The sequence below is a fragment of the Coccomyxa subellipsoidea genome, assembly GCF_000258705.1.
Source record: "Coccomyxa subellipsoidea C-169, whole genome shotgun sequence".
Classification (NCBI taxonomy): domain Eukaryota; kingdom Viridiplantae; phylum Chlorophyta; class Trebouxiophyceae; family Coccomyxaceae; genus Coccomyxa; species Coccomyxa subellipsoidea.
This window is the reverse complement of record NW_005178042.1, coordinates 1971519-1985188: the sequence shown is the minus strand read 5'-3', so window position 1 is coordinate 1985188 and position 13670 is coordinate 1971519. Positions and strand designations below refer to the sequence as shown.

The window sequence follows — 13670 nt, the reverse complement described above, 5'->3', positions numbered from 1 at the left end:
CTTTGTGATTGGTGCTGTTTTCATGCAGCCACAGCGTTGCAGCTGGCTGCAGCCTCCGGTGTTGCTGTGGCTAGCGCTAAGAGAAAAATATAAAGGATGAGTTATGATGCCCTTTTCCAAGCAGTCTAGGAAGCTCAGCAGAAGGCTCCTGCCAGACAGAAGTGCCAGTAGTTGAGTGCTTTGCAATGCCACCGCTGCCGGCAGGCGCATCTGAAGGAAGGAAATTACAAATCAACTCCAGCAGGCTGACTGGATATGCATGCAAATGGCGCATGCGTACCTGGCACACTTCAAAACAAATTATAACAAAAACGTGAGGCAAGTGAGAAACACCTAAACAAAAGGTAAAATAAAAAAATGAACATGCAGACAAGGGAGGGAGAAAGGAAGGAACCGACCGCCAAGGTTTGAACCTGGGACCTATTGCAGCCCAGGCCAAGAACCCGTTGCATGGCCGCATCGGATTTGTATTTGGTCATTAGCCCACTTTGGGTGACATTGATGCCATTTCAGTCGAGTATGTACCCGGCCTGCTGGCGACGCTTCATCCCAAACTTGAGCAAACATAAAGGGGACAGAAGTAGGAGAACCTTCCCTTCCTCTTCTTTAAACACGAACGAGACTCCGTCGAATTTGAGAAGTCTGAAGACGTAAACATCGAAGAATTACCTTTGATACTATTTTGTATTGACTCTCTCATGAGCTCTTCGTGTCCCTCTGTTCTTTTCACGGTCGCGGAAATTTTGTTTATTTAGTTCGGAAGTTTGATGAAGGTTCGCCAAGGACCGTGCGATCACAGAATCCTTCGAAGGCAGGAGCACTTGTCAAAGGATGATGTGCAAATTTTTCTTGTGAGGGGTTATATAATACAATGTTGCCCATTTCAACAAGAAACAATTACAATCAATGGTTAATTTATACCGCCGGCATTCCGAACTGGACATGAGCCCTCACAGACAGTCACAGTCTGTCCAAAGGGAACAATATCTGTATTCACTGCCCGGCTGCGGCCTTCTCAAAGGTGCGCCGAGCGCCGTCAACAGTGTTGGACAGGAGCATAGTAATGGTCATGGGGCCCACGCCGCCAGGGACTGGAGTGATGAAACCAGCGCGCTCCTTGGCTTCGCTGAACGCCACGTCCCCTACCAACCGGTACCCGCTCTTCTTGCTGGCATCCTGCGCGCAGAGCTCAGTCCCATCAGTGTACCTCTGCTGGAGTCTGAGATCTCAGGATCATTCATGTGATTCCGATCCACTGTCGGGTTAGCTAAGCAAAACACAGGCAGATGGTGTGCCAGACCATGAGGAGAACACAAAACCAAATCAGAGATTGGGGTGAAGAGAGCCCAAGGCCAGCTACAAAATAGATTTACTTGCTCAGGTCGCCACTATTGGATGCAAAAGGTAGAGAAATGACCCGGTACAAAGGTCAACACAAGGTTTTAAATTCTGAGCGGAAGAGGTGCTGACCGGGATGGGGTTGGTGCCGACATCGATGACGGCCGCGCCGGGCTTGATCCAGTCGCCGCGCACCATCTCGGCCTGCCCGATGGCCGCCACCAGGATGTCTGCCTCTGCGCAAATCGCCCGCGCGTCCGGCGTGCGCGAGTGCACCACCGTCACCGTCGCATCCTCCCCCTGCGTCACAGCCGCTCTCAAAACCCCATGTAGAACATAGCCAAATCCCCATGCAAACCTCAACCACTGCCCCGGCACATGTATTTGATGACACCGACCCAGGCATGCCAGTAATGCTCCTTGTTTGCAGGTTACCCGACCTGCAACAGGGCTGTATGATCGTGATTGGAACATGGTCTCTCCGCCAGTACTAGCTTGTTGTTGCGCCATGTCGAACTCATGCTCGGCTCAGAATCCAGCAACAATTTCAGTGCACTGAAGACTGGGTTGTGCATGGCACATACAGTGCTTCCTCAAAGCAAGAAAGCATGCATGCATGTGACGGAGATGATGATGAAGGGGAGAGCGCATGCCTGGAGGAGGTGGGCGACGGGCATGCCCACAATGTTGCTGCGGCCCAGCACCACCGCGCGCTTGCCGCTGATTGCCACACCACTGCGCTTCAGCAGCTCCAAGCACCCCTGACCAGACCACGCACCCAGCCCTTCGATACTCCATCCCCAGTCTCAGAGTACTGTAAGCCACTGGGACTTGCCAACAGGGCATACCCCTTCCCCTGTTCGCTTCTTATTCAAAGATTACTTCTTTATTGCCATCGAGGCAGCATTGCTCTCAATAATGGCCATTGAGGAGAACTCCTTGCCTTTCCTTGCACCTCCTCCCAAGTTCTGGTCCCCAATCTCTTCAGCATCCTTTGAAACCCATCAAGATTCTGGCACTTATCAGAGCCACTGGCGCCGTTGGAGGCTTGGCTGGACGCCCACCTTTGGTGTGCATGACGTGAAGAGCGGGGTGCGGCCGCGCATAGCAAGCGCGCCAATGTTGGCAGGGTGAAATCCATCCACGTCCTTCTCCAGGCTGATGGCATCCAGAATGCGCTGCTCATCAATGTGCTTCGGCAGCGGCAGCTGCACCAGGATGCCGTGCACCTCCTCATTCGCATTGTAGTCTGCCACCACCTGCACAGCATTCAGTATAACTTTGCTGGCCTCTGCCGGGACTCCTGCCCTGCCCAAGGAGACAAATGTGCTGCCATGTGCGGCCAAACCAGAATCACACAGCACAACACAGCAAAACCATCATACGATCAAAATTCTGGTTGCTCAGAAAGCTGTATGACTCCTGCACTCCAGAAGGGTGGAGTATTGCCTTGTGCAGCAGCAGCAGGATACTTGATCCACAAAATAGGAATGCTTGAAGTACACTTTGCTCAAATACAGTGTGTGATTCCACTGGAGTTGAGCAGGGAGGGAAGCTTGCAAGCGCAGGTACCTTGAGCAGGTCTTCTTCGCTGACATCGCCTGGGAGGTCCGTGCTGAACGACTGGATGCCCAAATCTGCACATGCCTTGCGCTTCATGCGCACATACGTGGCAGAGTCCCCCTTGGTGCCCACCAGAACCACCGCCAAGCCTGGCACCTGCTCAGCAGCTCCCCTTTTCATCCATGATTACTCTTCTTCGTCTAAGCAGAAGTTGAGCTGCCTATCTGATTGAGCTGTGTGGGAAGTGTAAAGTCAAAACAGCTAAATGCCGATGCGCACACCTTGCCATACTTTTCCTGCAGGGCCTTGACCTCATCAGCGATCTCCTTCCTGATGCTGTCAGCTATTGCCTTGCCATTTATGATCTGGGCAGTGGGCGAGTCAATTTGGGTGCCTGTGCAGCACGAAGTAAACAAATTGACAGCAACAAAAGACGAGATCAGGACGTGCTACAAATCTGTGATCAGATGACAGGGATGGTTGCATCAGGATCAGGCCCGTCTTACTCGCAGCACTCATAGCCTTCACAGAGAGGAGAAGGCGAGGAGTTCTTAACGATCGTGATGGCTGACTTGCAGCGTGTAGTAGGCTTTGGTAGCTAGATGAATTGAAAGGCTTTTGAAAATACGCTCGAGCACAAAGCTGGCGAGGTAGGTGCAAGACAGCAGGTCTGGTCGCTGATCTGAGACCACTTAGGCAAAACTCCATAGATCGACAGATTCTTCACTGTCCAAATTATTCATTCAAATGTGCTCCTGTTAAGATACCGATGTAACATCAAGTATCCTTGGCTTGGGAAAAGCGGAAAGCACAGGTTGGGCTGGCACACATTTTGGACCTTCAAATCCGTAAGGGGATGAAAGCATCTACGTATACGGGTGCAACTCTCGGAAACACTCTCCAAACTTCCATTCAACAGCTTTTTATTAAAGAATCTTTAAGCACACGGTGTGCTGCACACCTCACTCCAGCATCGCTGTTTCACTCCTCTTGCGCAATAATTCGGCACATATTTTGTTGACAGAGCGTCAAAAAGGAACAAGAGCGGTCAAAATGTTGCAGTACAGGAATCCTATTCAGGACGAGAACAGTGGTGTTGCCACCCTCAAGCCAGCCCCGGATGCAGAAAATGCTGAGCCAGGAACCAGAATGCCGGGGAAGACTTTTGCCACCGGAGGAAAAACACCAGGACTTGGACGGAGGAAGGCTTTGGGAAACATCACCAACACAGAGAGGAAAGCAGGGGACACTGCGCCAGCTACGAAGCCTCGAAGAGCTCTTGGCGACATCACCAATGCTACACCCGTGCAGTCCTCGCAGTCAAAGGCAAAGCATGCGGAGACAAACCTTCAGAAATCAGCCTTGCCCCAATCCTACGCCAAACAGGTGAATTTGGCAGCGGAGAGACACATGCTGCCTGAGCACCTTACCGAAAAAGTCAAATTGCTTCTGAGGGAGCAATAAGGCGTGTATGGCATGTGGACGTTTCTAAGTATGAACGTGCGTTTTATCTGCCCAGGTGGCATTAAAGAGCCTAGCAGAGCTCTATGCAGAGGATGGTGTGGAGCGCATGGCAGGCAAGACCTGGCGAGAGATGAGCAAGGAGCAGCAGCAGAGGGACGATGCAGACATCAAGAGGCGTGTAACTGCCTTCACGTCAGTGCCCTACAGGATGCCATTCTCCCTGCTCAACAACAGCAGGCACAGGCGGGCACCCATTGTGGACAAGCCAGTCCCTGTGCCTCGCCCACCTTCCCCACCTCCCTCTCTCCACAACTCCCTGGGTGTGCCCCGCTCCCCGATGCATCACCTGACAAGCATGTGTTGCTGTGCTGCAGAACTGTGTTGAAACCTGTTGCAGAAAATCCAAACAGAGGATATCCTGATGGATATCAACGTGCTGTGGTTGCTTCTGATTGTGAGGTTGCTGCGCAGACCTTGATGACCTGCCCTCGCTAGACTCGCTCATCCTGCAGCCACCCAGCATTGACTGGACCTTTGGCGGCCTGCTCAAAGAGGACAGCAGCCAGCAGACCAGCGCACAGACACAGCCTGCAGATGGCGTGACAGCAGCAGCAGCAGCAGCAGACGCAGCAGCAGCAGCAACAGGGCCTGACTAGGTGGCCGGGCTGGCATATGTTGCGCTGGAGATGATATGCACAATCTTTAACCGTGTCGACAGGAAGAAACAAAATGCATCATGCATGATGTTGTACACATGTTACTCTGCAGCTGAGGCAGCCGGTTTTGAATAGTTAGGTCTGGCATTTCCATGTGTCCAAGCAACTCTTGCGAGTTGTTGCCAAGCATTTGCTGTGTTGCTCCAATGGAACCTTCATGTGCTGATATGCCGGCATGTGCACCTTCATGAATTGGGAGATGCAGATGACTATGGTCTCCTTTTCTATGCTGCAGACGTCTGCAGATGTGCCTAGGCTTCTGTAACATCATACTACTAGTGTGTCTGCAGCTTCTCTGTCATAAACTTCCTGCATGACTCATTCATGACGAACAGCTGGTGATCACCCGATTGGCCACACAAGCTGTATCATCAAATGGGAAAAGTTGCCATCGATGAGCCACCAGTGGGGCTTGAGTTCCTAAAAGTTCACAGCCGAAATGCAATGTTGAGGCTACAATCATTGTAGTACAGTGATGCCCCAGCAGACACAAATGAAAGAATCCAGAGGGGAAAAAGGCAGGCCGGAGGATAGAGCCCCGACCTGCTTTTACTTGCACTGCTTTGTGAAGAGTATACAGAAGACAAGAGATGAAAAGTGGTGAAGACATTGTGTATTCCTCTATGCTTCTTTTAACATATTATTTTGCAATGCAAGTAAAAGCAGGGCAAGTAAAGGCAGGGCAAAATTTGCACAGAGGCGCTGCAGACACAATTCTTCATTATCAGCGTTTCGTTCTGCAATCTCTCGATCAATCGATAAATGCAGAGGATTTCAAGGAAACCGGAGAGATCAGGACACTTAGTGCCGTATAGGATCCAGTTACAATTCATCTCCTATCTGTCAACTCATATCTCATTCTCGAAGGAAACACTCGTTCGTATGTGCTGGTGGGGGCCAAACCGTCGCCAGCAGGTTGGATATATAATCGATCGAATTGGCATCAATGTCACCCAAAGTGGGCTAATGACCAAATACAATCCGATGCGGCCATGCAACGGGTTCTTGGCCTGGGCTGCAATAGGTCCCAGGTTCAAACCTTGGCGGTCGGTTCCTTCCTTTCTCCCTCCCTTGTCTGCATGTTCATTTTTTTCGCTTTTCCTCTGTTTTTTGGTATTTGTTACTCCTGTCCATTTTTTTTTCGAAGCATGCCAGAGGCAGCCATGCGCATGCGGGCGGCTATGGCCCCGCATGAGAACTCAAATGCCAGCAGGATGGGGGCAGGACTTTTGTCCTGCAGTAGCATGCCAGAGGCGCTGGAACCGCTGCCTGCCATTAAGCCTGATTGAAAGAATCTAGAGCTGTACAGTTGCCGTTGGTCTCCATAAGTCCTTGAATTCTTTCTTATAGTAGGCTCCTCTACAGAGGCCGCTGTCTGCAGCTGTCACCAGTGGCAGAGATTGACCTGTGTTGGCTTTCATTTGAACCATGTTGGCCTTCATTAGGTAGTTGCAAACTTCAAAGGTATGAATTGATTGCAATGTTACAAACTTCACAAGCTCCATTGATGTGATTTGTTGCCTCTAGTATCAAGCAACACATTACTATGTCCTGGGGATCACTACTGGTGCTAAACCAAGTCTTTAAGAGGCTTCCAAGCCAGTCTTGCTTTGTCTAATTACCACGGTTTTCTTCCCACTATGGGTTCATCGATTTCTTGAACTAACTTGCTTGTACATACTGCAGCCTCTGCAGACTTACCCCAGTCAATCTTCTATCTTATGACCAACCCATAATGCCAGCTGCATTTTTGTCAGCGCTAAGCATCAGTCATTCCTCGTCTCAACTTGCTGCACTGAGGCACATGCACCAACGTCATCTCTTGTGCAAAGGTCTCTGTGAGCTACATATAGCACCCAAAGGACCGGTAAGGATGAAACTGCACCCCAGCAACCAATCTCAAGCCCAATTGGTTCAGATCGAGGCGAAAACTCTGCAACCAAGCCTCCCTCAACTTGATAAACGCCGCAAACCCCAACTTGGCCAGATTCCATAACCTTGCTTCAACACCAGTTGCTTCATGCGCTGATTTCATGCGGACCAATTCAGTCACTGTACCGCAGAACAATCATTTGTGACATGTCCAACATGCTCTGCTGTACTACATTTCAACAGCGCATTCGTGGTTCTGCACACAGATATTCTGGCCGAGGGCCATGTCAAAAGAGCCCAGATGACCCCATCAGGTCAAGCAACGCTGCACCCTCCATCACGGCGTGCTGCTAGAAAGGGCGCCCGGTACCAGGAACCCAGGGAAGCTCACTGGAGAGCTGTGCACAGGGCGGCGTGGTTGCGGCCTCGCCTGGTGAGCGCGGGTGGCGGCAGCCGCTGCCGGAACAGAGGGCTGGGCAGCGATCGTGGCAGCTGGGATAGAGGCCTCCTCGCCGGCCTCCTCGAGCTCAATCAAGCAGCTCTGCACGCTGTCACGGATCTCCTGCAGGCTGAACTCGACCCCGGAGCTCCTGTCCTTGGCCCAGAACATGGCGGTCTTCAGGAAATGGAGGTAGGGCTGCGCGCACTCTGGCAGCTGACGGGGGAACTGCACCTGCGCAAGCAGCAAGCCAGAAGATTTCAAAACACTCCCAGCAAAGCCTGACCATCAGCGGCTTCAAGAGAACTTTGCTGCATTCAGATTGGGAGATGGTGGGCAGGCTTCTCCATTGCAAGTAATCGGCCGATTGCAGTCTGCAAGAAATGCAGCAAGGACTTACATACGTCAGGAAGAGAGTTCCAGGACATCTCAGAAACCCAGAATACAAACAAGGGTCCAGGCAGCGCACCTTGTTGACGCCCTGGATGGCGCCGATGTACTGCGCCATGCACAGGTGGCGGTGGACGCAGTCAGCGGCCAGGCCAGCATCGGCCAGCGCCTTGTCGACACGCGCCACCTCGCTCCTGGGCAGCGCGTTGTACTGCTCGCGAAGGAGGTTCAAGCAGTGCTGTCCGGTGAAGAGAGTGTAAGCGATGGCGCAAATTGCATACAAGTCGACGCGGCGCGCCGTCGTCCGCTGTGCCGGGTCGATCACCTCGGGCGCCGTAGAGCCGATCGAGCCCCTGCGCGCACATGCCGGCACATGCTTCAGTCATGCTTGTCTTGCGTTGCTGGCTACCTGGATGCTGTCATCTCAGCAATGCAGTGTACTGGTGTGCCACTCATCGTCAAGGCAACTGCTCAATTCAAAAAACTCTACTGGATCAGAAGACAGCATGCAAGGTGCAAAGGGCCGCACTTGTAGGCCAGCAGAGGCGCGTCGCCGCGGATGGCGAGGCCGAAGTCAGTGACGGCCACGGATCCGTTCGCGCGCACGAGTACGTTCTCGGGCTTCAGGTCGCCATGGAAGATGCCCTGTTCGTGCATCTCCCCCACCGCGCCGATGATCTGCAGAAGTATCCGCAGTTGAATTTGCAGCGGCAGCGTGCCCCCGTACGGCCTGCATGCATTCGCACACGCAGCCTGAGAAGTTGCCATCAACACAGGGCCTTTCCTCGTATCCCAGGAAGCTGGACTATCCAGACTTGGCAGGAGCATGTAATGCGGAGTTTTCATTGCAAGCTGTGACACACCATGTGGGAGAAAGATGGTGTGTCACAGCTAGGAGGTCAGGCAAGAGGAGGACAGGATCTTGTGGGATTTCTGCAGCGCACCTGTAGCGGTCGGCGAGGCTGCCGAGCTCAAAGTGCTCCATGAGCATGCCCCGGACGCCGTCGCCGCAGTCGACCATGGCGAGCGGGCGAACGATGTTGGGGTGGCTGAATAGGAGCATGATGAGGGCCTCCATGTTGATGGCCTCCTGGTACTGGGGGCTGCTGGAGATGGGCACTTTCAGCGCCACCGGCAGGTTAGCCTTGTACACTGCGCCCCAGCCGCCCGAGGCCAGCCGCTGCCACTCCTGGGAGTCATACGTTGCCTGCATTGCAGCATTGGGGCTGTCAGGAACGCCCTCTGCTGGGTGGTATTATTCATGCACTGCGCAGGCCTGACATGTGAAAGGGTGCACAGAGGGAAAGCAAACGGACACAAGTGCAAAGCACTGACCTGGGGGATTACTGGCAGGGTGGCTGTGCGATTGAGCACTTCTTTCAGGTGCTTGATCTCGTCCTCTTTCCGCGTGATGCCAAGACTCTGCCACCACACAGCAGAGGTTCAAGCACCTCTGTTTACAGGGGTTGAGACTGATGACATGGCATCCTGATGTCATCGGACAATGTCAGCAGATGATGTCAGGCATACGTGGGCGGCATTTGCAGAACAAATCACTGGCATGTGATCAGGCGCGAGGGTTCACCAGGGACGAATTGGCGGCCACGGCACAGTTCAACTGGGCTTGCAGGTCGTCCAAGCGCTCCTGCAGCGCTGCATTCTCTGCCCGGCAAGTTGCCTCCAGCCGCTCTCCCTGCTCCCGGCTCTGCTCCTTGAGCTGCGCCATGTCATCCCCCTGCGATTGCATGACATGCTCAGTTCCCACCGAGGCTTGCAGGGTCCATGCATGCTAGTGGGCATGCTCAGTTTAGACAACAACATGTAAATGTGTTTGTAGGCGGACACAACTCACCATGGTTTTGATCCTGGCCTCTGCCTGCTGCAGCTGCTGCTGGGCCTGGTTGAGGCAGCACTGCAGCTGGCCACCCTCTGCCAGCAGACTCCAACACAGCTCCCCGTAGTCATTCTCACCTTGTCTGGCTGGCTGAAGCACGCTCACAGGAGACGTAACTGCACATCACACCACTGGTATCACACAAGGGGGCGGCCAACACGCGCTGTACATTTGCACGGCAGAGCACAACAAGAGGCGATGTTTCAGGCAGGCCTTGTAGCGCGATCACCTGCTTCAGGAACTGCTTGATCTGTCTGGGTGGCTGCATTTCGAAGCGCAGCTTCATGGACGCTCCTCTTGAGCTTCTGCAGATGGGCATACAGACAGGACTAAGTGCCTTTGCTTGACTGGAGATTGGCACTATTGTAAGGTTTATCAATACATGCACTTGCTGCAGAAAACACGGTTTGCAAAAAAGATGTCTTATTTCCTGAAAGGACATGCAGGCCGCTCACCTGTGCTTCTTGCTGCTCCTGCGCCTTGAGAGCCTGCACAAGCAGATCGAGGATGCAGGTCAGTCCATGGTAGCCTTCATTTGCCAGGCCGCTATGGCGAAGATTTTTGCTAGTAAAATTTGACACCTTAATGATTTAGGTAATATATCTGGAGCCATTGTGTGAGCGCACCTGTGCTTGAGACGTGACGAGTGCCTGCAGACGGCGGCACTCTCCTCTCGCCTGACTCGCTGCCTGGGTTTGCTTCCGGAGGCGGTCTTGGCAGATGTCTAACTCACAGCCTTTGCTGGTCAGTAAATACTGCAGCCTAAAGTTGAGCAAATCGCGATCGGACAGAGCAGCCAGCAAAATCTCGACTTCCTGCTCGCACTGGGGCAGACCGCCTTCTGTCTCCTGCTGCATAGTGTGCGAGTCGTAGAGAACTGCCTCGCATGGTGACCGTTTCATCCAGCACTGACAGTCTGACTCTGCAGGGGCAATGTGCCTCCTGTTCTTGAACAAAGCAGAATGGCTTCTCATTCCCAATTGCTTGTTTGGCCAGAAAATGCCCGCTGTCCACGAAATAGGCACGAGAAGGTCGATGGCAGACCAGATAATTATATGTGTACGCTCTGGAACAGGAATCTTAGATCGCCAAAAATGATTTTGCATTTACAGTCTGACCCTCGCAACTTCATACAGTGCTAGGCTGTCGCGTCTCTTCTCATAATCTTTTCGGAGAAGCCCGACCCTCCGAAACCGTTCAACGTAACCGCTCCGAAAGGCAGATCCTTGCAAGCAGCATTGGAATGTCTAAGACCTCTGCTGAAAAGAATCTCTTGTCACCAGACGCTAACGATCGCACCGCCCTAATGCAGCTGGCGCAACCCTTAAGGCAGGGATGCCCATCCAAGATCGTACACAAGGGACGTAGTGTCATGTCACTGTATCTGTGTTGGCCATTCTGGTATAACAAGCAATGAATATTTTTCTCTCCTCTCCAGCGTAGTCAGCGTGAATGCTTTCTGAGCACATTATCATCCTAATGCCCAGAGCACCCTCACATGCTGCTAATTTCATGCAGCACTGGCAGTCTGACTCTGCAGGGGCATTGTGCCTCCTGCTCTTGAACAAAGCAGTGCGTGGATTCATGGTCCTTCGATGGCCTAACTATGCTTGCTGCCTATCCAAAAGGCTCGAGAACTCTGATGGCAGACCAGAAAATGGTAGCTGGAAGCAATGGAAGAGGATTCTCAGATCGCCAGAAATTGTGCTTTTGGCATCTGCAGGCTGAATCTTCGCAGCTTCATACATTGACGGTTCTATCTCTTCTCATAATCTTCCGTAACCGATCTCCGAAATCCTCTTTTGGCGTCCCCACCTGATGATTCCTTTCTTGTATTCTATTTCCACTTGGATTTCATTTTGATAAATTTACATATTTTGCAGGCTCCATTGCTACATCCATGTAAGAGCCTGGCCATGGTTTCAGCGCAAAATATGGGCAAAAGCAAGCATGCGCGGCCCGACGGCACTACGACTGATCACACACTCAGTGTCACTGAGATCATGGCATAATCATGACCATCATGATGTCTGCCAGTATGCCAACAGCTTATTCATGTGTGTCCGTGTACAAATTTATTGTCTGGGCTCCCTCAATCTCCCGGGACTCTCACATCACTGGTCCAAAACTCAAACAGCATCCTGAAGTCAAGTATTCCACCAGTCCTTCAAGCTATCGAAAGTTTCTATAGCTGCCGCTGCAGTGCAGGAAGACCATCAGAATAGACGGCCACAACATGTGCTCCTGGGAAAGCGTCGCTGCAGATCTGTCCACTGCACAAAGAAAGCGTCTGCCAGCCGCATGTGGTATAGAATCTTCCCTGACAGTGACAGTGATGTCACCCTTGCAATGCTCTCCGTGTACACGATCCGCGTCCTCCTCACAACCCTGCAATTACCGCACTTGATTTGCCCTTTGGTCCTAGCATATATAAGAGATCCAGAAGTCCTGCATAGCAGAGGACAAAGAATGCAGACATTAGGGCAGAGTGAGCGCCAGGATAGCATCTGCAAAAGCTGAAGCGTCGCCAGGGTCGTGAGTGATCTTACCCAATTACACGAGCTGCCAAGCAAATGGGAATGCATGTGCCAGGCCCATTCACCAGCACCTGCATGGGGAGTTCTGCACTTCAGCAGATCCAAGACCGAGTGTCTTCTCTTGGCTGCACCAGCTACAGATTCATTGACAGCAGGGCTTGACAGAATCTTACCAGTTGAGGGGCTTCCCTGTACACAATACTGAAAGCCACCCACAAGGCCACCAATGTCGTCCAGATAGATGTCAAGTAGGACTGGCCGACCTCCCTGCTGCGTGGGATCACGCAGATCTTGGCTGCTTCATTAGACTCTGAACTCTGCCCCTGCCTTGGCATCACCACACCCTCAGCATCTGACCTTGGCCAAGTCGCTCCAGATGGCTTGACAATGGCAAGCTAAGTTTGTAGAGGGGCTGTGAGGCTCACGGTGCTGGATGCATGCTTGTGGGCCTCGAAATCTCTGGCTTTCTGAGGGCCCATCCTGTCGGTCGAAGCCACAATGTATGTGCGCGGTGAGTACCTTTCCAAGTTCATATGCTCCAAGAGTGCGAGCAACTCTGCAGTGTGACCACCTGCACAAAGGTGCCATGCATTTTGCACCTGTCTGACGCGTATGCATAGGCTTGACCGGGTCAGCAGAAAAGAAAAGTGGGGACAAGCAGCAGGCAAAAGGACATCATTGATGACTACTGAAACCTGGCCAAAGATCACCTGATCCCAGAACAATCATTGTACGAACACTGCATCCCGATGTGTCCATTCTAATCTGACACTTGCAATCTCAAATCAACCAGTGTAGGGCTGATGCGACAGGCTCCAAATGCATGCCTGAGTTATTCACAAATATATCGTACAATAAAATTACATACTTGCAGACGATATGCAAATTGCACGGCACTCATCAGTGCTCTGAACATATTGTGGTTGGTTCAATGCCATCGATTGGCAGATTTAGAACACCCGCAATACTGAAAAGGAACTGTAATCGGAAGTCTACCAGGTTCATTTCTGAGTCAGGAATGTGATAGAATGATTGAGCAGAAGAGCGGTCATGAAATGGGTCACCTGCGCCTGATCTGGCAGCTTCCGGCAGGTTCACAAGCACTCACTTACTGAGTGAATGTGGGGCTCCAAGGCAGATCACTCCCTCCTTCGATGCAGCCTGATATTTTGTTGAGAGTCGAATAAATATATTGTGACAGTATACATCAACACTTCACACCAGGAAAAACAGCAGGTGCCACAATGGAAAAAAGAGTTTGTGTAGAGGATCCGGGCTCTGAGGAACCCGAGAAGCGAAGAAAATTGAATGTAAATACTTCGGTGAGGTGTCCTGTTATGTTATGAAGCTCCTCCATTATCCGATCATCTACGAAACATCAAAGTGTCCTCCTCTTAACTTCACTTTTCCAACTCCGAATTGACACATCTTCTTCCATACAGCCGAATGGCACAGTG

At 51.9% G+C, this 13670-nt stretch overlaps 4 protein-coding genes across 4 annotated transcripts; 1 reads left to right on the top strand and 3 right to left on the bottom strand.

Moving 5' to 3' along the window:
- Nucleotides 1–993: 993 nt before the first annotated feature.
- On the bottom strand, nt 994–3500 carry COCSUDRAFT_26703 (hypothetical protein; the record flags this gene model as incomplete). Its single annotated transcript, XM_005651882.1, has 7 exons — nt 3408–3500; nt 3183–3295; nt 2911–3057; nt 2403–2597; nt 1962–2099; nt 1471–1632; nt 994–1176 (listed from the first exon to the last, which is right to left on the bottom strand). Exons 1-7 carry the CDS (start codon nt 3418–3420, stop codon nt 994–996), a joined length of 951 nt encoding a protein of 316 aa, XP_005651939.1. The 5' UTR covers nt 3421–3500.
- A 550-nt stretch (nt 3501–4050) lies between these two features.
- Nucleotides 4051–5021, top strand: COCSUDRAFT_55407 (hypothetical protein; the record flags this gene model as incomplete). The annotated part of the gene is made up of 3 exons (XM_005651881.1): nt 4051–4287; nt 4421–4685; nt 4837–5021. The coding sequence occupies 3 exons, from the start codon at nt 4051–4053 to the stop codon at nt 5019–5021; spliced, it is 687 nt and encodes a 228-aa protein (XP_005651938.1).
- A 2269-nt stretch (nt 5022–7290) lies between these two features.
- Nucleotides 7291–9995, bottom strand: COCSUDRAFT_39078 (kinase-like protein; the record flags this gene model as incomplete). Its single annotated transcript, XM_005651880.1, has 8 exons — nt 7291–7626; nt 7862–8135; nt 8312–8512; nt 8727–8989; nt 9118–9204; nt 9368–9517; nt 9635–9709; nt 9906–9995. 8 exons carry the CDS (start codon nt 9993–9995, stop codon nt 7291–7293), a joined length of 1476 nt encoding a protein of 491 aa, XP_005651937.1.
- A 1897-nt stretch (nt 9996–11892) lies between these two features.
- COCSUDRAFT_83453 (hypothetical protein) lies at nt 11893–12794 on the bottom strand (the record flags this gene model as incomplete). The annotated part of the gene is made up of 4 exons (XM_005652320.1): nt 11893–12064; nt 12226–12284; nt 12387–12521; nt 12639–12794. Coding segments are annotated over 4 exons (522 nt in total), but the record flags the coding sequence as incomplete, so codon positions are not given.
- Between the last annotated feature and the right edge of the window lie 876 nt (nt 12795–13670).